The sequence below is a fragment of the Tachysurus vachellii genome, chromosome 19 (assembly GCF_030014155.1).
Source record: "Tachysurus vachellii isolate PV-2020 chromosome 19, HZAU_Pvac_v1, whole genome shotgun sequence".
Taxonomy (NCBI): domain Eukaryota; kingdom Metazoa; phylum Chordata; class Actinopteri; order Siluriformes; family Bagridae; genus Tachysurus; species Tachysurus vachellii.
This window is the reverse complement of record NC_083478.1, coordinates 17,884,707-17,911,311: the sequence shown is the minus strand read 5'-3', so window position 1 is coordinate 17,911,311 and position 26,605 is coordinate 17,884,707. Positions and strand designations below refer to the sequence as shown.

Genomic DNA, 26,605 nt, shown 5'->3' with positions numbered 1-26,605 from the left:
GGCCAGTGAAACAAGAAGGCCTGCCAATTTTACTGAAGAGGAGAAGAGAGCAAGGGGAATCAGAAAAGAGAGGGAGGAGAAAGAGAGAGAGAGAGAGAGAGAGAGAGAGGAGGGGAGTGAGAGAGAGCGCTGAGTGATAAACTCTGCTGTGAGCCCTCCTGTATGCTTCAGTCAGGAAGATTGGGGAGTGTAGGAGTGCATGAGATTGGAAAAAGCAAGTGTGTCGAAACAAGCAGGCACAGAGCAGGCAGGACCCACCACGCAGCCCAGACACGGAGGTGTGTGTGCTTGTGGTTTCATACTTGGCTGTTGACTTAGGGGCTTCTGAGTTGAGTGTGCAAGTGGCTACATCGACAAGAAAACAGCAATAGCTGTCTCCACCAAGTCCTTCTCCTTCTTTGTAGCTTGCTTAAAGGTGTCTGTGGGAAAACATTTTTTTTCTTCCTTGAAAGAAAACAAAGCTGAAAGAAGGGCAAAGGTCAAGACAACTGGAGTGACTATAACTTCTAACTCCCCAAGGACTTTTTTCCATCCACCTTCAGGAGCAGACGACTACACTCACTAGAGAAACTCCAGCTCATCATAACTGTCACCACAGCCTCTGAGCCAGAGAAAGAACAAGAGAATCTGGGGAAGCCACCATTCCAGCCCCCTCCTTCCCTTGCCTTGGCTCCTGGCCCCTCCTCTACAGGCGCCCCATGGTACCCTCCACCCCCAGTGGGGCAGGAAGCGTGAAAAATCTCACTAATGGGTTTATTTGCTGTCAGACCAGCCGTGATCTGTCACTCCCTAGGACTGCTCTACTTGACACTCCTTAGAGTGAGCTTTTCAGCTTAGTGTGAACTTTACTTTTGCTACCTACTGAGACCATCATCACCTCAAGCCTTCCTCCCTAAGAAGGGAGTCCTTGAGTTGAAGTGCCTGTCCCTTTAACCATTTTGCTCCACTGAATCCAAGCATTGTTGGGGAAACTCAAGTTGTCCCCAACAGAGGGTTGTGTGCGCTCCAAAGCGAGGCTTGTTTGAAGGATCTGAAGACTGCTTTTGCGAGATTTTGACTGCAGAACCAAAGATGCGCCTTTGGCTGCTAGCCGCCTTGGCAGCTCTGCTTTGGAGTCAGTGCACACTCCTGGAAGGGGCTGAGGCCAAAAAAGCGCGCAAAAGGCCAAAAGAGATGCCCCCGCAGCACACAGAGGTGTTCAACACAACACTTTCCAACAGCGAGGAGGAGGATGAGAGCACAAAGGTAAACGTCTCCTGTCTAATTCCTCTGCCTCTTCCTAACCTGTTCTCTCAACTCTTTCTTTGTGTATGGCTTTGCTGGAAGTACATCTTCACCTGAAATGAGGATAGATCTTTTCTAAATATCTTTTGTAGGTCCTTATTTATCATAAACACGCAGAAACAAAAAAAATCTGGTTTATTTGTGGATGATTTAAGGGTCCAAAAAGTGTCTTTATCACTAGATAGCCACATTTGTCTTGATATCATATTGTAAACATATGGGAAAGAGAACCCTGATACATTTCCTTAAGCAGAGCAAATCTGGAATACTCATCAGACAGCAGGGAACCCAAGTGATTTATTCTGACCATCATAATCATGTCTGTGAGTAGGGTAAGTGTAGAAGTCTTTGGCTGTTTTACCTCAGAGAAAAAGAAAGGCTACTGTAGAATTCAGGGCTATTTGTGTTACTTTTCCTCCCACGCTTACGAGTCAGCCAAGAATATGCCCTTGGAATTAGCCTATAATTGACAGATCGTGGGTTTCAGCCTGTTTGGAGCAGGTGTGTACCGTTTGGATGATAGAGATTGAAACAGAGTGAAAGTGCAATTTACTGTAATGTTTGCAGGTCCAAATGGATGAATGGCTTAGGTATGTGAGGAATGTGCACTTGGGGAGCCCGATCAGTGCATCAATTAGTCCCCATCTACCTCCAGACACCTTACTGATTAAGCCTTCAGTGTGTTAATGAGCTGCAGCCAGCAGCAGCCATAAGAGCTCAAGAGCACAGACCGACACAAATGTATTTTGAAGTTTATTCCACTCCCAAAAATAACATTTTCCAAAGTGAACATGTAAAATATTATGTCAGCATTAACTTTAGTCTGGTTCAGCATTAGTCAGGCGACATGAACGCCCACATGCGGTGACTGAGTTTGAATGCAAGTATGCATGCATATCCTCAGGCTTTACCATGACAAATGTTTTGCCAGTTCAACCCTGTTTATTTATTGCATAAGTATTGTTTAGATATAATGGTTTCCACTGGACCGTTTGCCTCTCTCGGCCCACCCATTGTGTTGGCATTCTCAAATGACTCCCTCTGGCTCGCCGCCTCCATACCAGTACGCTTCATGATTTGTATGCTTCGCTTAGTTTGTTCAAAACAAATGTATTTTTCCCTGAAACTAATAGTGAGATGTCTTGGACTTATGCAGTTGAGCAAGATCTAAGATTTTATCTAAGTCATTAGAGGGGTTAATTAGTTAGTATATATGCGCGCTAGGTTAGGGCGTACCTGATTACTAGCATCTAATTACTGGGACTAAAAAATTAAACAATATAAACAAACAAACAAACAAACAAACAAACAAATAAATAAATGTTATTATTATTATTATTATTATTATTATTATTATTATTATTAAAACATAAAAAAATAATTAATTAATAAGTAAATGAGCAAATAAATAAATAAATAAATAAATAAATATTTAAAAAATAAATAAAATCAATTTTTGAATTGAATTTTATGTGAATTTTACCCACTGATATACAGGCAGTAATAATTTTATATTTAACTCAGAAGTCATTTGGATCAGACACCATGAGCTCTGGAGGCTTCATCCAACAATACATTTTCTTCTGATATTAACCTCCTCCACCTTCTCCCCCTCCTTCTTCTTCTTCTTCTTCTTCTTCTTCCTCCATCTTCTTGCTGTGGTCCGGTGTAGGCAAGCTGCCATGATGTAATTCCTGGGAAAGTTTAGGTGGGGAGATATTTAAAGACCCTTGGCAGAGCTCTTTCCCAGCCCATTGATTCTGTCATTCTCAGGCCAGCCTGACTCCACTGTGTCTGGGACATCCGATAGGGCGAAAAAAAAAAAGAAAAACCAGGGCAGCAGGCCGTGTAAGCCCCTCACAAAGCCTCACAGAAAGGGTCCTGAAAGAGGACACCTAGAAGAGGATTAGCTGCTTTGCCCCTGCCTTGCTTACATTCTTTTCATCTGGTCCCATGCGATCAGGGAATAATGACATAATCACGTTAAGACCCTGTGTTATGCCAGATCGTGTCACTGCCAAACAACATCACCTGGGCTATGGATTCGGGGTTAAGTTGATCTCCAGGTTTATGGGCCGAAGATCAATTTCAGAGATTTAAAGCATGTTAAAAGGCATTAAAGTAAAATATGTCAAATCTTTATACGATTTATAATCTTACTTCAGTTAAAATAAGTAAACAGAAGTAAGCCCTCTCGTTTTCCAGCTCGCTTATTCTTCTGAATGTTTGTACTTAACCCCTGTGTTCATGCCAAAGGCATAATTAACATTGGCGTGTCCTGGAAATATGAATGTGAACTTGGCTTATGTGTCATTTTATCTCATATCATGCAGGAATTGTTTCAGATTAATAAAACAATGTCTTCTAATCTAGAATCAATATAAGCTCCATCTCTGCACCTTTTTTCATCTTCTCATGGATGCTGCTGCAGAAAATAAAGGATAAATAATAACAAATATGACAAATATGACGTTTAAAAAAAATCAACATTAAGAAAGTTGTTACTGTCATATTTAACATTTAAAATTAGCATTTTTAAGTTTTTAAATTTGGCTGACATTTTTATCCAAAGTGACTCGAGATTAAAACCTAACATTTAAAGGTCTTTTTCAAGCCCCAACAGCAGCAGCTCCTCCATGAGTAGCTCAGTACCCCAAACCACTGAGTCACCGAGTGATGAATTCCAGAGCTATCATTGAACAACCCTATGGAAAAAATGAACCGCCATCATCAAAGGTGCTTCCCAAAATCAGGGCAGCCATCAAAATACTAAGATCTCTGTGACGCAAAGCGTTGGCATAAATGATCCATTTGACCTACCACAGATAAAAAAGGAGGAAAATGAGCAGCCACTCCAGCCTCCATCTCTGCACTGTAATTTTTGTACAAAAGCAGGTGTGATGCTCCAATCAGCCTCTTCTCAGTATTGTGGAAGGAGGTGGGTTGAATAATTCTACAGAGCTCATAATAGGCCTTGTGGTTTTTACTCTTCACATGTCTTCACTAGCAAAGGAATGCGCACTCGATATACGCTCGCTCTGACACAAAAATATCTATACAATGTTTACACTGCCAAGAGATTAAAAACAACACGGGGCCCCAGCTAACCTCAGCTCGGATCTCTGTCCGTGGAAAGTTTCCCAGCCATTCTTGACACATACTGTACACGGCGGTGTGTTTTGTAAACGTGTGCTAGATGGCGGTGTAAATTAGATACAGCCGTCTTTGTTGTCACTGATTTAATGACCCATGGGCCTAATGGGCGCCTCTCCAACTTTCCTCTCGAGTAATAACACAGCAGTTAACTGTTTCACTGTGTATGTAAGGATGTGATGAAAGGAACTTTATGGCATCTGCCAAACAAATATTTCACCAAACACAAAAGAGCCACCTCTATATTTGTCCGTCCGGAGCATATTAGCTGTCAAACCTTAGGCAGGAAGGAGTGATGACATGAAATAATGAAAACTACATGGTACCTGTTCAGTGAAAGCCTTTGAAAATATGGCCTCCTGTTTGACACGCAGTGAAATGATCATTTTTCTTTTGTATCTCCTGGATCCCAAAGGGCATAATGACTTGGGATCAACCCAGGGTTTAATTGTAGGTACGGCACAGAGGCGTGCCGCCAGTGTGCTCATATAATCGTGATTGTAAATCTGTCCACCAATCCGTAAAAAGCAACGCCGGGAACATGGCATCATTGCGTTTTGTCCATTCCCTCCCACTTTTTCTTTTTCTGGGGGCCTCAAGTGGGGTCCAATCCTGTGTCCATGCTTACAGAACAGTAACATGGACTTCAACTATTTTTAATAATCACATGATGAACATAAGAAAGTCTTCACATGTGATTTTCTCACGATTTTTTCTTTCCACATACTAATTTTTAAGTAGTTTTTTTTCTCTCAAGCACACATGGTAAAAATGTGTATAAGATCGCATGTAAAATGTAGGGTTTTTTTTTTTCACACCGGAATGGAACAACGCACTGGAGTGGAATGGTGGCTGAATGGCAAGAGGGAGATGAGTGTAACAGCGAGGACACACGCCAATGATGTCCAAAGGCCATAGGGATGAAAAAACCCCAACATTGTTACATTCTGCGTAAGAAGAGGAAATTACTTTCAGCGATGAAAAGTTAACAGTGAGCAAAACATATTCCATTTCATTCAGCTCACCTTCACAGCTCACATCTACCTGTGTTTTTATCTCCATCACAGCCACTCAGGATGGACTGAAACAGGAACGGATATGAGACCGTTGTGAGATCAGTGAGAAACAGATTCCCATAGACACATTCCAATAGTCAGCCATAATTACAAAAAAAATCCTAATCTGCACTGAGCACATATATGCAGATAGGTGAATTACTCTCACTCACTCACTCACTCATTTTCTACCGCTTATCCGAACTACCTCGGGTCTCCTTGGCATCTCAGGCGTCATCGGGCATCAAGACAGGATACACCCTGGACAGAGAGCCAACCCATCGCAGGGCACACACACACTCTCATTCACTCACGCACTCACCCACTACGGACAATTTTCCAGAGATGCCAATCAACCTACCATGCATGTCTTTGGACCGGGGGAGGAAACCTGAGTACCCGGAGGAAACCCCCGAGGCACGGGGAGAACATGCAAACTCCACACACACAAGGTGGAGGCGGGAATCAAACCCCCAACCCTCGAGGTGTGAGGCGAACGTGCTAACCACTAAGCCACCGTGCCCCCCATAGGTGAATTAGCTCTGTTAAAATACCTCTAGGTGTGAATGCCCTGCAGCATCATTCCACAACCCATCGCAGGATAAAACGGTTACTGCAGATGATGACTGATGACGACTGATAAAAGATATCATTCTGTGTTTTTGCCAATTCCTTAAGGAAGACAAATATCCTAATCCTTATGTGTGCTGGTGATTTGAGTATGTTGTGAATACGAGCAGCGGGAAGAGTAAAACTACATTTCTTTTGCAGGCAAAATCACATATCTTACAAGAGAACTCTATGGAATATATAACTCACAACGTTGAACTTTTTAAATTTTATTTAAAATGCACATTTTAAATGTTCTTTCATTTTCAAATTTGCATTATAATCGGACGGCAACACAGTTCTCGGATATAAAGCATAAAGCAACACATCGAAAATGAAGGTTAACCAATAGCACTTAGTATAGCCTAATTCGCTCATTTTGTAAAACCTCATCAGCTGAGAAAAGTCGAACAGATCCATGTGTCAGGAATTTAAACGCTTGCTAACTTGCATAAACAGAAAAAAAATTTTGCATAGAAAATAGGTTATACATATTACAAAAAAAAAACAAAAAACATGCAAAACATCTACTTCTGTCTTAAGAACCTCACAAATGGTATTCTTAGGAAATTGGAGTCAAAGGAAATTGAATGAAAAATTAAATTGTAGTTCTGTTTGGTGATTTTAGATGAGTTTATAATGAGTTTAGTTTTTTTTTTGGAAGAGGAAGTGATGATCTGGAGCCTAGTCTGGAATACTGGGAGCGAGTTGGGAAAACACCATGAATGGTTCAAAAACCAAGTTTGAAACCATTTGGGAGTTAAAAGGAAACCTTGGAAAGCTGGAGAAAAAACCCACACGGTGACAACATGTAAAAATCATAGCAGACAATAAACTGAGCTCAGGATAAACCTGATGATACTTAAATATGGCTGCTTTTATGTTATTACGTAATTATTTTCCACAAACTTGATTAGTCAACTAATCATAAAAAAGAGGACAAATGCAAGCATTCAGGAATCTGAGTGCAAGTTTGTAGTTGTTGGTTTTTTTCCCTATAAACATCCGTCAACCTTTTTTTTGTACGAAAGAAATGGTGACTGTGTACTGTACAGTAACTACACTACATTTCAAAACTGAAATTTAGTGATGGCAATCAGTACAGTTTGTTCTGCGGTAAATTATAAAGTACTCAGTCAGAGCTTTTCACCTTTCTTCACATTTATTGTATACAGTATAACACACCCATGTGCTCTAAAGGTAAACCTTCAATTTTGTTTTAATTCTATACTGCTTAAACAATAGACAATAAAAAAATGTTTAGATCTCTAATGAATGACGGTCTAATGACAGTGGCAAGGAAAAACTCCCCGAGACACCATGAGGAACTCTTTTCTTGTCACTGTGGTGGTTTTGTCATGGAACACTTCATACACCTAGATATATGATTTAAATCATGTGGGTACCTGAGCATCTCAACCATACAGTATATGAATCTTCTTTAAACACGTAGTTGGAAGCATGCAATTGTTTAGTATTTCTATGCTGTACGATTAGCAGACCTGTTTCAGCACAACAGTGCAAGTGTGTCCAGACATGGTGTATCACTGTTGGAGTGGAAGAACTCAAGTGTCCTGCACAAAGCACTTCACTTCACAGATCCTTAATCCAATTGAACATTTCTGGGATGAACTGGAATGCCAGCACTTCTCGCCCAACATCAGTACACAACACCATTGACGCTCTTGTGGCTGAACAGGCAAATCTCCAGAGCAACATTCCAAATCTTTAAAATAATCTGGAGATATAATCTGGATTTTTTTTTTTCTCCCAGGAGATCAACTAAGATCAGTGACAAGCAAATGTAAAGTTTAATACGGTATTTCTGAGAGTGTGTTGTGAAAACGAGTGCTAGGATGAAAACAGGGCAGTCTTTATGATTACCTCAGCACTTCTCATGTACAAATGGACGGTATCCAAGCAAAATTATCCGAGGCTGAGTTGAAGAAGTTGAGCATCAAAATGCTTCACTGGCCTCATTCTAAAAGTAGACCAACCTCTTGCTTTTTTTCTTCACTTCAGAGAGCTGGGCAGTGCTTTTTCTGGCGTGTTTCCATTTTCCCTGCTGTATATAATAGCTTATGTTCTATATCTGATACAAATAAATAGAAAACATGACAGTCTGTCTGGTGTAAGGGGCACCCAATTTGTAAAGATTCATTATTTATGCAATATTTAGTCTAGCTTGTGCAGGATGTGCGTGCGTGGGCTTAATTATAGGCTGTAGAAATACGGCCTACACGCCTGTCAGTAAATGCAATGGAAAAAATTAAGGCCTAATGCATAGTCATGGCACGAATATCTGGAATTATATTAATCATAACCAAGCTGATTGTAATGGCATGGAAATGTAAGCCTAAACAATCATTAAGCCTCTCCACAAAAAGACAGTGCTGCATGGCTGTCGATGGTGGCCACAAAATAGTTTAATGGCTGTGTTTATGTTTGCTGTGGCAGGCAGCCTCTCGTTCCTCCCACTTTTGTTGCTCAAAATAAGCTCATTTTCAAATTTCCTTTAAATGTTAAACAAATACTATGTGGCAGAACTTTGGAGAGGTTTTCAAAAAAAAAAAAAAAAAAAAAAGCCTGATGTGAAACTATTCTGTTTTAAAGTCATGTGGAGCCTTGAATTTGACTAAAGTATTCAACGAATGCAGCAAAGAACATACTGAAAAAGGCTTACGTGACAATTATAGCATGTCACAACTTACAGGTACAGTGTTGCTCTTATAAAAATCCAAAACCAAAAGCAACAATTTTCAGTTTCTTCATGCCCAGATACATTTTGTGGTCAAATTATTTCGTAATTGCGTATTTGCAGGTATACACATGTCACTTACTTTCACTACTTAGGCGCTGATTATCTTGAAAAAAAAAAGAAAACAGAGCTAATTATACTGAACTGTGCATCGTGTGCTAGTGTTTCTGTGGTTCAAGCTAAACTATTAGGTATCCAACATCCACATACCATTTGACACCCCTTGACACCCCTACTACATCAGTGTTTTATTCATAGGCTAATAAATTACGAAGCTTTGTGTTTTCCTTTCATCTTCTCTAGATTACTTCTGTGGGAGGCGTATATTATTGAGTAAAATTCTTTCTTTCCACCAGGTCACCCATAATGGAGTATTTGGCAGCCCTGCCCCAAACTGCACTGCTATTTTAACAACCACAAACCCAAATCATCAGAGGAAAAACTAGGTCCATAAAAGTGCGTAGGTGGAGGTATGCTGAGCTACAAGCTCCTTGGCATGATCCATGACAGGCATTTCTCAAAATGTTCACATAATTCAGCGTAGCAGCTTTTTCCACGCTGGTCATGTTGCCGCTTCTGTTTACAAAGAACATTGCATGAGTGCTGTTTCACAAACAAGACAATGAGGATCGCTTCTTGAATTATTTGGAATAAAGACGGTGGTTTGGCACCACCGTCATCTTCATCATCATTCTGGTTTTTGAAACCGATCTGTGCTACATTAGGGGCATGGTATCGTTCTTCTTATTATTATGTGCTCACAATCCTTAGCTTGTTTCTTGACACAGCAACGCTGAGCCTTATTTATTTCCCCCGGGCTATGGAGTGGCAGATTTGCACTTTTACGGTGGTCTCGATTGTTACCACAGACAGAACATGTGCTGTTCCTGTGCGAAATTTTACAAAGCTCATGTGCATTGTCTTGTTGCTCACTAATCCCCTGCTTTGAGAGAATTATGGTGTCGCCACATGCACGATATGTGTCTGTTCATTCACAGTGTTTGCCGAGAGCCATCGCTGTTTCGATGTGGTTTCGATAAGGTGTTGATGCTTCCATACTTCTGTAGAAAACTAGATGGAAACTTCTTGGATGGAAACAACCTTGTGATAAATTCTAATAAATTAGTGTTTTTTTTTTAAACATGAATAAACTGGTCACTGGACATGCCCTGGATGGGATACCTGGTATCTCCATCATTCACAACTTTTTCTGGCATGCTTTTGTGGGAGGAAACCTGAGAACCCAGAGCAAGCCCACATGGATGAACACTAACACTGTCTCTCACCTAAAGCTTAATCATTTACAAGTTATATAATGAGAAATCTTACAATTTATTTCAATAAACAGAAATTTGATCAAAATCTAACCTTCACTGTTCATTTTTCATCTACCAGCTAAGTTATTTATACACTAAATATATGGCTAGCTTAAGCTACTTTCCTTAGCAAGCTTAGCCAATCCTACTCCTATTTGCATTCAGGCATCATTCCAGGAAATGGAACAATGAGGAACCAATTACCTTCTGAAAAATTACTCTTGGCCTTAACAATATATTTACAATTGACTGAGCCTGTCTGTCTTTTTCATGTCTCAGGGCTCCTGAGGCACAACACAAACACAAAGACGTCCAACACGCAAGAAGCTCGTGTTCTACTTAAGTTGTTTATTTTGTCTGCTGTCACAAGAAAAACGAGAGGGAGAGAAAAAACCTTGCCCAACCAAAACCAAAATACAAGCCCCTTTCATACCAGAATATTTGAGATTAAAAACAAAACAAAACAAAACAAGGGTTTACTTTGTCGTTGCATAAGAAAACGTCTTTCTGCAATGAAAAATGGCATGTTAGTTTAACAGATAAATGATCCATGTCAGGCTGCCAAACCCAAACAAATTCCATTTCAGACACCTCACCTCTAAGACTCTTCACTTTTATCTCCATGACAGTCACTTGACTTTTAGGGAAGAGCGTAAATCCATTGTTGTAGGTGTTGGAGTTTACTTCTTTTGTATAGATTGTTTTTGTTTGGATTGTTCTATGTATTTGGTTCAAACTGTTTAAAACAACTGGAGGACTAAGTTGGTAATTTGCAACCAACGCCACATCATTCCAAAGAAAATCTACTGAAGGCAGTCTTGCCACTGCAGTGTGGTTCCTTATTGTTCATATTTTTTTACTTGTGTCTCCAGTCAATATATTATTCACTTGGGTAAATATAAAAGTAGTGATACTACTAGTTAATATGTCCTCTAGTAAAAATCTACCTGGATAACTAATCCAAAAATGGATACTAATAAAGGTCATGTTAGCTGACTACTTAGTCAAATGCTTAGGGTTTCAGTAGCTTGCTAGGTTCAGTCACTAACCAGCTAGCTCATGTTAATTTATACACATATCTAACTACATAGTTAGATATCTATCTTAATGAGCAAGTGTTACCTGCTCAACAGGCAATAACTCCTAAATGACATTTAAGTTTAATAAAAAACTTACACGGAGTAAAACAACAAACAAAAGATCTAGCTAGCTAGTGTAGGCCACTCAGCTTGCTAAATGTTTACTAGCACATGTTTTTGCAGGTTGGATGCTGTGAAATGTCCATATCTCCACCGGATTATGCTATAATCAAGAGTTTGTCATCAAGTTGGGATTTAGATTATTTGCAAAATGTGTGCATTATATCAGATTTGTTAAGATTATCAAGATTTGATAACCACAATATGAGTGAATGTGAGATGAGATGAGACGAACCTTAACCCTTGATCCTAATCCTAAAACCTAGACCCCAACCCTAGACACTAACCTTAGACCCTGACACAACACTAATTTCAATCCTATACCTAAGCCTAGACACTAATCCTTACCTCATCCCTAGACCCTAACCCTATACGTTATTTCCATTGTGACTTATAACATCTCATATGGAGGTCGCAGTATCTGATGTATCACCTGAGCAATATCAATAAAACAGGACCATACTTACTATGTGGTAGCTTAGCATGCCACAAAACCACTTCATTCAGTTAAAAGAAAAAACAATATGAAGAAAGAAAAAGAGAGTGAAAGAGAGAGAGAGAGAGAGAGAGAGAGAGAGAGAGAGAGAGAGAGAACAACCTGCATTGATGTCTGGCACCATTTAATAGTATCTTTAGGCAAGATTTTCCAGTGATGGTTTGTAAGCAGAAATTATGACTCATTGGATTTAGTGACAATACTCTACACCAAATGCCAAGTGGAGAACGATTCCGGTTTAACATGTCTGATAAATCACATAATTAGTGCAGTCTTCCAAGGCTCATTGAAGAGGAAAATAAAAATAAAATGTGTGAACACAGGCAGAGTGATCAATGATACATGTAACCAAAGCCAAGACTACAATCTCGAACAAAGTCTTGCATGCTTATACGCTTACAAAAAAACAACATATAAATATGTATATTTGAAATTCTATTTATTCAGGTCACAGAGAGCCAAAGAGTAGACCCACATGGATCATGGATGGATTTTGTAAAGAGGCCTGTTGGCAACCCAGAAAAGTGCCGGAGAAGGAAGCGACCTCTGGTATTGAATCTCAAATCATACTGTGTCACTCATCAATTTCTAATCTGATTTGATTTGCTTTCTGATCTGATGTTATGATTTATTATGTCATGTTGTGACATGTCTTATGACCTTTGAGTTAGAGATTAAGAGTATGTTATGTTTCAGCCGGGACCTCAGGGACCTCCTGGCCCTCCAGGACCTCAGGGTCCACCAGGGGCCCCTGGTGCAGAGGTCACTCAAGAGGTTTTGTTGAAGGAATTTAAAGAAATGATCAAAGGTCTGTTCTAATAGACACAAACACACACACACACACACACACACACACACACACACACACACACACACACACACACACACACACACACCTTAAAACCACTCCATCTGCATATGTTAGAAATCTCAGCACCTGTGATTGGACGAGATGCTTCTCATGAACCTAAGACATAGAGCTTTTAAAAATCTGCACATGCTACCCATATGGGTTTCTAAAAAAGTCTGATCTGCCGAACGACGCCATTGAAGCGGCTGTGGTTTTCCAGTGCCTTCACTTTCACACATTCTCAAACATGCTCTCCAAAAGCCACTGTAGAAGGTCTTAGCTTGTGCAACACCACTTAGAGAACCTGTGATTACACACAAGGAGCTTTTCATGGTCCAGAAACTAGCCTGTTAAATTTGTGTATGCTAACCATATGCTTTTTTTTTTTTTTTAAGACTGATCTGTTGAGTGTTGACAATTTGACACACACAGAGTCTGGGGGTTTTCAGGGTTTTTCACACATTAATAAGCAAATATACACTAGGCTGGGTTTCAAACAGGTTTCCATTAGCACATGTGGAAGATCTTAGCTATTGATCTAGCTTGTTGTGCTTTAAAAGTCTTCAAAGGGTCTTTTTTGAACTGAGGTATGCTTTGTACAGAATACAGTATGCCATCATAGAGTTAATGTAACTGTTTGTACATCACTCTTAATAAGAACTACAAAAAATAGAACAATAATAAAAAATACAGTTTAAAAATACAATTTGTTTATTTTAGCTAGCTTACAGTGCTACACTGCTGCATGTTGAAAAAACTACTAGAAAGCTATTTTATTTTGAAAATTGGTCGGATAGAAAATTGGATCTAAGCTAGCAACATGCAGCTTAGCTCCAATTTTCTAGCTAATCAATTAATAATAAATAATATAAAAAAGTTTAACAAAGTAGCTACTAACTGAAAATGAAAATATCCCAGCTGCTAAAATGTTGCTAAGCTAGTAGCATTGCTTCTTGCAACTAGCTAATCACTCAACTCTGGATAACCTAAAGAAGATGATTGAAAGTGTATAAATAAATAATATTTAATTCAGGAACATTAATCATCACACTATTCTATTAAATATAATCTCAGCAACTATTAAAAGTGATTTAAAAAATATTAGATGCAAAGAGATGTTTTAATTCTGCTTTCTCTGGTTGTTATTGTAGCGTGACTGAATCATGTCTGAAATGGTTTCTGATTGACATTTTTGGTCTGTTGTGTTCATTCAGAAGCCACAGAGAGAAGAGCGATGGTGGACAAGATAAGCGGGCAGAGCCAGCTGCCCACAACTCTGCTGGCACTGGAAGGTGTGGCATCATACAGGAGGATAGAAGAAGCCTTCCACTGTAAGCTCAGAGGTCCTGTCGTGGTAGAGAAGAAGACACTGACTGAGCTGCAGAACTTCCAGACAGTAAGCGTTATGAAAATCTCCTCCTGGGGAACGAATTAAAGAGAATTGATGCAAAGGTTTTTAAAATAATTGAATATTATTTGGAGGTGACATGCAGAGATGGGTAACAGCCAACAGCATTGTCAACAGCATTGTCTGAAAATATCATATAAAGGTGAGGGTGCTAATGATAACATGATGTGGCTCTTACTGATAGGCAGTAGTGTTTTTTTTTTCCAACATCTCTCCTCACCCTGTCTGTTTTTCTTTCTGCGTCCACTGTTTTATCTTCCCTCGTTGTGCATTACCTCATCACAAGAGCTTTAATCACTCGTAATCATATCTCCATTTCACTCTATTCTTTAATGCCATGAAAAGAACATATGCATAAAAACAAAAACAGGTGGGCTGAAGTAAAATCACAGGCAGCCTTTGGTTTATGAGCCTGCTGTTTGTGTGTGGAGAACATAATGAGTAAATCAATAAGAGAGAAAGAGAGAGGGAGAGAGACAGAGACAGAGAGAGAGACAGGAGCAGAGAAGATCCAATGATAATATAATAATAATGGACGCAGTTTAACATCATACCCTGAAAAGCACTCAGTGGACCTGAGTAATAGCTCATTTAAGCACTAATGTTGGTGACGACGACTTGTTTTTGCACAAATTCCAGGCTTTTGTGAACCTCTTTGATTTGGATCCAAGTTCCACTTAAAATGAAGGGCATAAGTTTTCACCCCCCTTGAACTTTTCCACAATTTGTAGTGGTACAAGCTGAAACTGGTATGGCTCAAATGGGCTTAATTGGGGCATCATGTGTCATAAATCAACACAAAATAACCCAATATTTGGGAAAATTCTTCACATTGAAACATAAAAGTTGTTTAGATCAAGTGCCATTCATCAAGTTGGTTTGAATCCGCTTAATTAATAATGATGCAATCAAAAAAGAGTTAAATTAGTTAAATGGAATTCAAGTATGGGAAAATAGATAGATAGATAGAAATTCATTCATCCAGTAGCAATATACAGAGAAATATGATTAATAAATATAGATGTATGAATACATCAGTTCCTGAAGTTTTTTACAGGACATACCTTGAAAACCTCTCCAAACAATCCAACAAATTCCAGGAAAAGTGAAACATTTTCTCAGAACACAATAAGTTAAAGGGGGCATTAGTCAGAAAAGCAATCAAAAGCCCAATTATTAACACAATGCTACCATCAACATGCTTTACTATGGGGACGGTGTTCTCATGGTAATAAGACGTCTCAGGTTTCCGCCAAACAAAGCGCTTGAGTCTTCGACTCATCAAACCAAGGATGTTGTATGTCTTTCCTTGGCTGTGTCTGTTCCATCCGTCTTCTATTGGCTTTATATATCTTTATTCTGTGTCCATTTAACATATTTGTAAATTTCTTATGATCACTGGTTGCACCAGATCTAGGAATTTTACAGCAATGGGGTGAATATTTATGCACTTACAACACTTTGTTAATAATTTTGCATACGATATAAATTTTTCATTGCAATTAAATATTTTGTGTAGATTATTGAGTCTTTTTTATTCCAGGCTTTTACAGTACAAGATATGGGAATAAGGTGAATATTTATGCATGTAATATTTATTCAAGCCCTGCAGTCGTGTCCTCATCGTTACACAGTTCTGTAAACTACGTGCCACATTTGGGAGCAGCGTGTCTCAGTGTGAATAGCTCTTGTCGTCTGGATTAGCCAATCATCCAGACAGGAGCAAACCTGAGCCTCTGACAATCCTCCTACTGAAAAATATCTCCTTTTTCAAATGTGCCACATTGCCTTCTTGGCACTGTACAAAAAGGTACACTGTTTGGGACTTGGACCAGGGAGCTGTAGGGATAAAAAAAATAGATGCTATTTGAAATGGCACACTGCTTCAGGGAAGAGCTATGTCTTGTGACATTCTGACGCGGCTGGTGCTGGGAAGTGAGACGCTGGCATATAAGGGAGCGTCAGGGAGAAAAAAAAGCCTTTGTAATCTGTGAAGTGGCCTTTGCACCAGGAATGAAAAAAAAACCCAGGGCTTTGATGAATGTAGACAAGATTCCCCAATAAAAGGCTGCGGTGCCAAGCATGCCACTGCTAAAACAGCATCAAAGTTTAAAGGTGCATGATTTCTTACCAGTAATAGAATGTGCACTCAGCTGGAACGTTTTTATAAATTGTGTAGAAGAATGGCTGATTTTAGACCTTTCTCAAAGCAATCAATCACGATCGTATTTTATTTTAAGAATGCATTGTAAATGTTAATTTCAAGTCTTTCATGCCGTAAAAGAATGACACGATAAAAGTCCAGTTAAATGCTTTTATTTGAGTTTATTTTCTGTCATGACAAAAGTAAAAAATCATTCTGATAGATTCGGAAGGCGTAATACAGAATAATGCGGCCTGGCATGACCGCCCCATACAGCGATGATCAAAAACAGGAATGGAGGCGTCTTGGCAGAATACAAAATATTTCTGAACCCTTAACGTCTCCCTGCTCCCAAACCGAACTCGATTTATTTCGTAACAGTATGTGGGCTTATTATATTGCAGTGTATTAAACTGCCTAAAAAAAAAAGACATTCTTAAAACATTTCATAGTTTGGAATGCTACTCAAAAGACACAACATTTTCTCTGCAGGGGTCTTTTTTGCAAGTGTATTTGTTAAGCCGTATAGGTTATATTATAAATAAATAAATGCAACATAGACGTTGGTATTTTGGTGTCTGGCAATGCTTGTCATGCTCAGTAATTCTCACTTGCTTCTTACCTTCAGCCTCCTGCCAAAGGTGCCTTTCTCAGAGGAACAGGGATGGATCAGTCCACTGGCCGATTTACAGCACCCATCACCGGAATTTATCAGTTCTCTGCCAACGTCCATATTGGTAAGACGATCACACAAATCTTAGCTTTTTAATGCTTGGAAATAGTTCTGTGTATCCATTAGATACAATACTGTTGCAAGCAAACAACAGATACTGCAGTCAAGCTGTCAAGCTGTTCTGAAATGACTGTAATGGAGACCCAATTGTATAAAGAAGACTTATCAAGAAGCTTGTAGTCATGTCCAGAGAGATTCTCAGAATAAACCAAGTACTGTTATGGCTAAGTATTAATATACTCAGTGATATTTGGATATTTTGAGACAATACACCAAATCTCTTAACATACTTCACTCACTCACTCACTCATTTTCTACCGCTTATCCGAACTACCTCAGGCGTCATCGGGCATCAAGGCAGGATACACCCTGGACGGAGTGCCAACCCATCGCAGGGCACACACACACTCTCATTCACTCACGCAATCACACACTACGGACAATTTTCCAGAGATGCCAATCAACCTACCATGCATGTCTTTGGACCGGGGGAGGAAACCGGAGTACCCGGAGGAAACCCCCGTGGCACGGGGAGAACATGCAAACTCCACACACACAAGGCGGAGGCGGGAATCGAACCCCCAACCCTGAAGGTGTGAGGCGAACGTGCTAACCACTAAGCCACCGTGCCCCCTTAATACTTTATTTTAGTTATTATAAAGAAGAACATTAAGTGATAGTAAAAGAAGTGATAAGGAAAAGTGATTGTGTTTTGTGCCATACCGTAACTGTTACTATAGAAACATACTAGGAAGTAATATAAACTCACAGCATTCACTGTTTTGTCCTGTCATAGAAAATAACTGAATGCCCTCTGACCGATCAGAATCACAAATTCAAACACCAGCGTGACGAACAGACATTTTTTAGTCTTTAATTTTAGGTCATTTTTAATTTTACGCATTGTCATTTTTCTATGATTGGAACAAATGCCTTAAATCCTTTCCTGGGGCAAATTTTTTTTATGTTCTGCTTCAGGCATTATCTCTCAGTACACGACTATGATAGAATCTCCATCATCCCGTGACAAATTCGTAAATATCACCTCGATCCACGCTCAGGCCGTGCTGGACTGTTGCGATTCGACTCTGTCTCTGTGTGGTATACAACATTCCCTCAGTTCCCTGGCACTTATCGTCAGTAACACGCCAATACCTTACTGTTTATACTGCTGATGACATTGCAGGCTTTACGCCATGTTTACTTCAGTAAAGGAAAATCAGATTAGTTCTTCTTTTTTTGGTCTTCTCTTTCAGTTTGCCTCACAATGTTTGAATACACTCACAGAAGTCTTCCAGTTGTTTAGCTCCAGGAGTGAAACTGATTGTGTTTTCTCTTTGCAGACCACAGTGAGGTGAAAAGGAGTAAAAACCAACTCAGGGCTCGAGACAACGTGAGAGTCCTGATCTGCATTGAGTCTCTCTGCCATCGATACACGTGAGTGTTCTGGATGCAGAAGGTTCTCCACACGGGATTTTCAAAACTATGAAATTTTGAAAATTGTCTTATAGTGGTAGAGATGAATTGCCATAAAATTGCCATAAGGGGGTCTGTGATAAAAAAACAAAAACAATCATCATGATTCATGTATGTGCAGATCTTCACGGTCGTCCAATTAGAACCATAGACTGTATGTCCTGCCCCCTGTAGCCCATCGTTACTGGAGCAGCAATAGCAGATTGTTAGCTGCAAGCTTGTACTTTTAGTTAAACTGGATGGAATTTCTAGAATTTCCTTTCTCCTTTCTGCCTTTATTTTGTCACATATACATTACAGCACAGTGAAATTCTTTCTTCACATATCCCAACTTTGAAAGTTTGGGTCAAAGCGCAGGGTTAGCCATGATACAGCACCCCTGGGGCAGAGAGGGTTAAGGGCCTTGCTTGAACCCTGGTCCTCCTATCAACAACCCAGAGCCATAACCGCTTGAAGGTGTGAGGTTTCTCGAATGTTAACGTATAATATAATTCAAGCTGGTCAAGATGTTGTAAGTACATCAACATACACAATCAATCCACAGATACAAAACAGCTGAAAAATCTATTATACTATATACAAAAGTATTTCATAAAGACTTTAAAGGAGTACCTGACCAGTAAATGTGAGAACTCCAGCTCCGAACGAATGCATTCAGACAGAGTATCAAATGAAACAAGTCAGGCTGTATGGAGATGCAGTGCAGTTCATCTGAAAGAAGTAATGCATTTGTCTGTATTTTATTTCATCAAGTGCGAAAGGAAAACATGTGGCGTGACTCTGCTACTTTGTGCTAGTACTTTGTTCATAGCGTGGTGTATGATTCCATTATTCCAGGGTTTCTACTGTAAGTAGCGACATGTCGCTGCTCTTTGTGGACCGTTTTTACGATGCTGAAACTCTAAAAATCTGATATGTATAATTGTATATCACATTCTGTGTGATTCTCTTTGGCCCCTATGTTAGTTTCGGTGGTTTGAGCTCCGTCTGTTGTCAGACAATGTCAACTCTGTTAACAAGCCCATGTGGGAGACATCTTTGCTTATAACAGCAATTTTGGTAAGAAAGTCAGTCGCCTGTATAATTTCCCCTCATGTATTTATTACAGCCAAACCCCCGATTTTGACTCTGTTTCCACAGACCGTATCCACATCTTCATAAATTCATGCATGACCCCGCTCAGAGAATACATCATTGGTGATGAAAATTAGTATTTTTCTTCGGCTCCTCTTGGAATTAAGACCATGTGGTTCTTGTTTAAGTGTTTTGGGCAAGCGAACGCATGTCATAAAAGTCCTCTTTAAGAAATCAAACGAAAAAATGATTTTAGCTGAAGAAAAAAGACAGAGGGGAAGAGAATCGAGGGTAGATCCAGGCAAATCCCTTAAGGCAGCAGTAATTCGTTTTTTTTTTTTTTTTTTTTTTTGCTGTTGCTCTAGTTACGCCCTGCGCAAACGCGAAAGAGATGGTTCGTAAACCTGATTACTCTTAGGATGCCAGAATATCTTGAGCCAAAATTTACGGGCTGTAAATTATGTCGTCTGTTCCGGCCTGTGTGGAAGCAGCAAGGCATTTCCTGTGTTAAAATGGAGCAGACCTTTAAAAAAAAACCTGAAATGTCCTTAAACCTTGAGCCTGGTTCAGTACCCTTGGTAACCTTTGACCATTAGGGTAGCACCTTTGACTTTAACAACAGGCTCCTTGGAACAACAGGGGTGGAAATGTGTTGGCAAAAAATCTGACCTGGCTGCTAAAAGATTATTTACTTAAAGGTTTTCTGTCCTTCTCTTATTACAGGATGCAAAGCACACCAGTAACACCAGTGCAGAAAGATTATTGCTAAAGAAATGGTCACTAGTCAACTAAGAGTGAATGATGATAGATTGCAACCTGAAAGACAAAAATCATAAAATTCTGGATTTGGTTTGGTGAAACAGAGCCTGAGAATGTGAGGTAGTGAAGCACTTTAGAGAGACCGTCAGGAAGATTGATTCACCATGACAAATTCTTCATTTTCCGTCCGAGAGCTGTGGCGGAAATGCGGCAGAGCCGCGCTGCGAATCTTCAGAAGTCAGAGCGTCACTTCTGATTTTCCGTTCCACTGCCACGAGCATGAGCGCTCAGTTAGAGCTGAAGACTTGAGACGTCCTTCATAAAAAGATTTCACACATTTATAAACCCTATAACAGCTTCTGTCAGCTTGGACAATTCATCCTGTTGTGTGTTATTGCTTATATTTATTTTTTGTATTTGTTTCTTCTTTCTTATATCCATGAAAATCACTTTATTTATTGCTTTCTGTTATTAATGCATTGACTTCCATGTGTAGTTCTTTGGAGATGATCGTTGGCTTGGAGAGCAACAGCAAGATATTCACGGTGTATGTTCATGGATTGCTGGAGCTCCAGGTTAGAGTCTAAGCCGGACACATACGGTGCAGGGGTGATATTAATGCTTTAATGTTTTTGACCGGTGTTATTGTGTTTTCTCTTCAGGCTGGTCAGTACACTTCTATATTCGTGGATAACGCAGCAGGAGCTTCAATCACGATACAGAACGGCTCAGATTTTATGGGCATGCTGTTGGGGGTATAGCCGCCATTCCCCTTTTCCTCCCGTCTGAGACTGCTTCCTTTTGGACTGCCATCCAACACTGAATCACATAGTGGACAGCCAGAGGCAGCTAATTGCTCTGCAAACGCTTCAGTATGAGATGACTGAACCACTGACTGTGGCACATCTGTTTTTACGCCGCCGGTAAAAGACAGTCGGATGCAATTCTTATCACAGCTTGGAATGAAAAGACAATGTGGATCTTTAATTCAGCTGTAGGCATGCAAAAAAAAAGTATTTTCATATGTGGCAAAATAACATTTTTTTGTTTTTATCTGAGTTTTAAGTATATGATATTGAACAGAATTTATTTTGTGATACTTATATAATCTACAGTAGATGTATAATGAGATATATGATAAGATAAACATTGCTTTGGAATGAAAAATGACTATGAAATGGATTAATTATTTGAGTAAGTCGACGGCTATGGCGTAGCGGACGAGGTATATTTCTCAAAAAGGCGCTGGCTATGGACTCACTGAACCCGACAGAACCTCCTGTTGGCGTTCCCGTTTCTAATGTACACACCTCCTGCTTTGTTGACTCCTAACGATCACACAATAGATAACGCACCATAACAACCTGCACTCGGAAAACGCATCACGATTGCTTCGTAATGAACATGTTCTCCAGCTTGTGAAAGGGCAGAACCTCGAGGCGATCAAGCTCACCATAAAAAGCAATAATTCTGACTGTGTTTATTCATCATACCCTGCTTTAAAAACTTCCAGATTTGAGCTAGGATCCCTGGAATGTATGTGGGCACATTTCAACCCGGTGTCTCCATGACAAATTAGACACGTTAGAGAGATTCCTCTTTGAACACTTTTCATGTATTCCCGGATGTCACGACCACGTCAAAAACAACAAGCCTTCTTCATTGTTTTTTTTTTTTCTTTCTTCCTGCTTGCTGTGGACAAGCTGAATTCATTTATTTCATAACAGACAAATATATGAGTTAAATACAATTGTTTAAAGTATTTATGTGAGTATTAGGATATCAATATGAGAGCGATAATAAATAATGTGAATAAAACACCGTTTGTAAGCAGATTTACTCTTCAGGGGTTTGTACTGTACTATAGCATGGAGCTTGAACATTTTTAATTTTCAATAAATGAAAGTAATGTTTGTTGATAGTTGATGATGAACTTTGACTTTTATGACGATTAAACTCCCTGGCTTTGCTTTATGTATTTTTAAATGTAAACTCCACCCTGAAAACTTGAAATATTTGTATTACGTGAAGCAAATATTTATTAATTGGTGCTGTATTTTTGTTATTCCTGCAAACATTAGCGGTTTTGTGCCACCATGCTGATTCTGATTCGATAGAACTATACTTCTACTACCAGTGCAGATATAATGCTGTTTTCTGGGGAAATTAAACCGCCTTTGTTGATTAGCTAATAAGAACAAAAGAATATGAAAATATGGAGTATGTTGGATGCAAAGCTCCTAAACGTATTGCAGGTACACACTGCATGATGGCAGAGAATGATCTAGGCTAGTTAGGAAAACTCTGAGAAGACTAGCATGGTGGTATTTGCGGTAGGATTAGCATGGGCATGAGCCGAAGTAACACATAGCTGTTACTTTTTACTCATTAAGAATAAAATGCTTGTTAAGTGATTGAGGGTGGAGTTTTCCTTCAACCTTTAGAATCCTACACTAGTGTAATGCACTACACTGCTAAATGGTTAAACCTGGTGCAGTGGAGTAGAAAATACAGCTTTGACTCATTTACTTTACCTCAAATACCTTAGTCAGAATGAGCCACGCTGCCAAGCTGAATGTGGCCAGCCACCCGGACGCACCACAGTGTGATGTCCGAAATCCAGCCTTTGACCAGCTTTTGGGAACTGACGTGAAAAACAAGACATCCATAAATATGTCTGTCTATGTATGTGTTTATTTATTTCATGTGTGGTTTTCAGTACCTGGGGTTCTACACCACTGTGTCACAACTCTGGCACGAGTCAATAGTACTTTTTCATACTTTTCAGACTTTTTGATACTGATGCTGCTTCAGGGAACTCCCTTAAAGGATAAAACACTAAAGGAGATGCTGTATTAGGAAAATAATCAGTTGTTCTGTTATTAAAATGACTTGTTATCATTCAATTCAACTCAACTCACTGAACTGACTAGTAGAAGTTTAATTACATTAACAAAAGTCTCTGACCTGGAGGAAATGGTCAAGCTGAATTGAACAGAGCTGAACAGAGCTCCAAAGACGGCTAAAATGCCTTATTTCTTGGGCACTGTAAATCACAGAGGCTTGGGGATGATGTTTGAAAGCTAACAAACAGCTGTTTTGGGCATGTTTGTCATCGTGATTTGGCCCTATTGGATCAGAGCCAGCATGCCTTCTGTAGATTTTAACTCAATGGGTGGTGCAGATTCTGGTGTTCAACCAATGCAATTGAATTGATGCAAAACAAATACAAAAAGACTTGCACATCATGTCACAATAAATAATTACACCCCTAGTTGATTATATTATACTTAGAATCATATTCCTATAATGTATACCACATTCCTATAATGTATACCACAGACATTCAAAAGGACTTGTAGTAAACTTCATCCATGTATAATTTTATTTAACTCTTTTTTTTTTTTTTTACCAGAGGCCAAAAATGGAATTTGGTGGTTAATATGAAGCTCATATGAAAGGAGACACAGAGTGCTTTAAGAATTTGAAGCTTTATATTTTTCATTACATTGTCTGTTTACATTTTATCTAATTTTTATACACTTAAGCAATTGATGGTTAAGGGCCTTTCCCAGGGGCCCAGCAGAGGCAGCTTGGTGGACGTGGGATTTAATATCACAACCTTCTGAATTGGTAGTTGAACACCTTAACCACTGAACTACTACATCACCACATTATTTTAATAAATATTTCTGTTTCGGGGGGGGCACGGTGGCTTAGTGGTTAGCACGTTCGCCTCACACCTCCAGGGTCGGGGTTTGATTGCCGCCTCCTCCTTGTGTGTGTGGAGTTTGCATGTTCTCCCCGTGCCTCGGGGGTTTCCTCCGGGTACTTCGGTTTTCTCCCCCGGTCCAAAGACATGCATGGTAGGTTGATTGGCATCTCTGGAAAATTGTCCGTACACAAATTCAAATATATATAAAATGAAAATGACAATAATATACTTTGAGCCTATTTACATTTTTAAAAATATTATATAGGCTGTTTTCCTGCAAATATCAAGTTAAGGTAAATACCATTTTTCGCCTAACGATCTCTAAAACCATCATCATCAGCATCATCATCATCAGCATCAACATCATCACTATAATCATCTTGAATAGCTATGTACAAAGGGAACTTTAAGGCTCCTGATCTTTATTAACTCTTAGGTAAAGGCACGATAAGACTTCAGTTGATATCTAACGTACACAAATGATGAAAGGAACCCTGACACACTGATTCCTGTGGAAAAGAACCAAAACCAAAATTTATGTGGTTATTCTTTTTACTTCTCATGTCAATTGCAACTTCACAAGACTTTACCATCTCCAAAATAAGCAATAAACATGCTTATTATGTTTTTCCAAATTGGTTTTCATGTCATACACAGAAATTAGCAAGCTTTTCAGCTGATTTGATGTCCATACTGTAGTTGGGAGCTGTGTAATAATAAATAGAATATTTTGCCAGACCATATAGCCCCAGGCACTAATGTATGACTAAGCACATGGATGAAATTTCTATCCAAACACAACACGGTTGGCTCCAGTTATTTTTTCTTACTGAAGTATGAACATTGTGAAATAATTGATAATATTCACTTTATTTTGTGGATGTGGTTTGCGGCAGCCTCGATTTCCCGTCTTGGCAGTGAGACATATTTTGGGAAAGTAAAACATATTTTAAATACCATTTACTAAGTGGGGAATGGAATGAAAAAATTCTTAGTTTGATAGCCATACAAACTAAATATCATAGTTCCACCTTTTTATTATTATTATTATTATTATTATTATTATTATTATTATTATTATTAATTTTATTATTATTATTATTATTATTATTATTATTATTATTATTATTCATTCATTCATTATTATTATTCATTCATTCATTCATTATTATTATTATTATTATTATTATTATTATTATTATTATTATTATTATTATTGGGGCACGGTGGCTTAGCACGTTCGCCTCACACCTCCAGGGTTGGGGGTTTGATTCCTGTCTCCGCATTGTGTGTGTGGAGTTTGCATGTTCTCCCCGTGCCTCGGGGGTTTCCTCCGGGTACTCCGGTTTCCTCCCCCGGTCCAAAGACATGCATGGTAGGTTGATTGGCATCTCTGGAAAATTGTCCGTAGTGTGTGATTGTGTGAGTGAATGAGAGTGTGTAGTTCGGATAAGCAGTAGAAAATGAGTGAAAAAATTATTATTATTATTATTATTATTATTATTATTATTATTATTATTATTACTTTCTATATAATGCTGCAACAGCAACATAGATATAAGGACAACATACTTTGTGAGGATGTGGTATCCTAGTTGTTAAGGTCTTGGACTGCCAATCAGAAAGTTGTGAGTTCAAATCCTATGTCCACTTAGCTGCCTCTCCTGGGCCCCTGAGCAAGACCCTTAAGCCTAAACCATAAAAATACCAAAAATACAGCATGAAGTACTAGATGTCCAAATAAGGAATAACAAATAACTGCTGCAAATAGCATCATTTAACAAAGGAAACCCAAAAACAGCTCTCTACCATTTTTCTCTTCTGTGATTATCCCGTCTCTTCCCCTCCATTGTCACTGATCTCGTCCTGGCTTCATCTCCTCCACAAGTCATTCCATACACCAGGCTATCTAGAATGACATCCTCCTTCATCATGATCAAATACATCTTAAATGGCTCCTTAACATACAGTATGTTCATATACCTACCGCTCCAAGCATTGCCAAAGTAGTACCTATTGGAAAAAGAAAAGGCCACACTAGACTACACTCACCTTGATTTTCCACACAGAAAACATCTTAAAAGTTTTAATTAGTCTGACTTTCACCAAATCAGCCATCAGTGCTGAACCTACCTGACCTCATAAGCTTTAATTCTACACATACCTCCATTATACCTACCCAGAAATTTCATTGTGTACCACGTTATCACCTAAAGCTGAATCTGAAAAATACCAAGCTGTGCTACTCCAGGAAATGCATGCCCATGCCTTGATGGTACCATCTCCATCAAGAACTCCCTCATCACCCCTAAACCTGAATATCTGGAAGATCATCTACAACTTATTCAATCAAGAAGGTTATTCCTAAACAACATAAGGAGAAAATTTCCTGCTCTCTTCAATTATTGGTCAGTCCCATGTTAATTCAAGTCTACAAAAGTTGCCTGTCTTCCTGGACATAGCAGGAAGTCTTATAGTCAGTCTTTCTAAGTTTACCCATGTCAGTCCACTGGGGTATTCCCATCACTAGCGTCCCATATCTGCCGGAATTGAGTTTTAGACACTAATTCTTGACTA

The 26,605-nt window shown here is 39.2% G+C and overlaps 1 protein-coding gene across 1 annotated transcript; it reads left to right on the top strand.

Moving 5' to 3' along the window:
- Positions 1-155: 155 nt before the first annotated feature.
- c1qtnf12 (C1q and TNF related 12) lies at positions 156-22,146 on the top strand. Its single transcript, XM_060894806.1, has 8 exons — positions 156-1,245; positions 12,318-12,419; positions 12,567-12,678; positions 13,935-14,116; positions 16,900-17,008; positions 18,348-18,441; positions 20,810-20,888; positions 20,976-22,146. Exons 1-8 carry the CDS (start codon positions 1,072-1,074, stop codon positions 21,072-21,074), a joined length of 951 nt encoding a protein of 316 aa, XP_060750789.1. The 5' UTR covers positions 156-1,071; the 3' UTR covers positions 21,075-22,146.
- Positions 22,147-26,605: the final 4,459 nt, after the last annotated feature.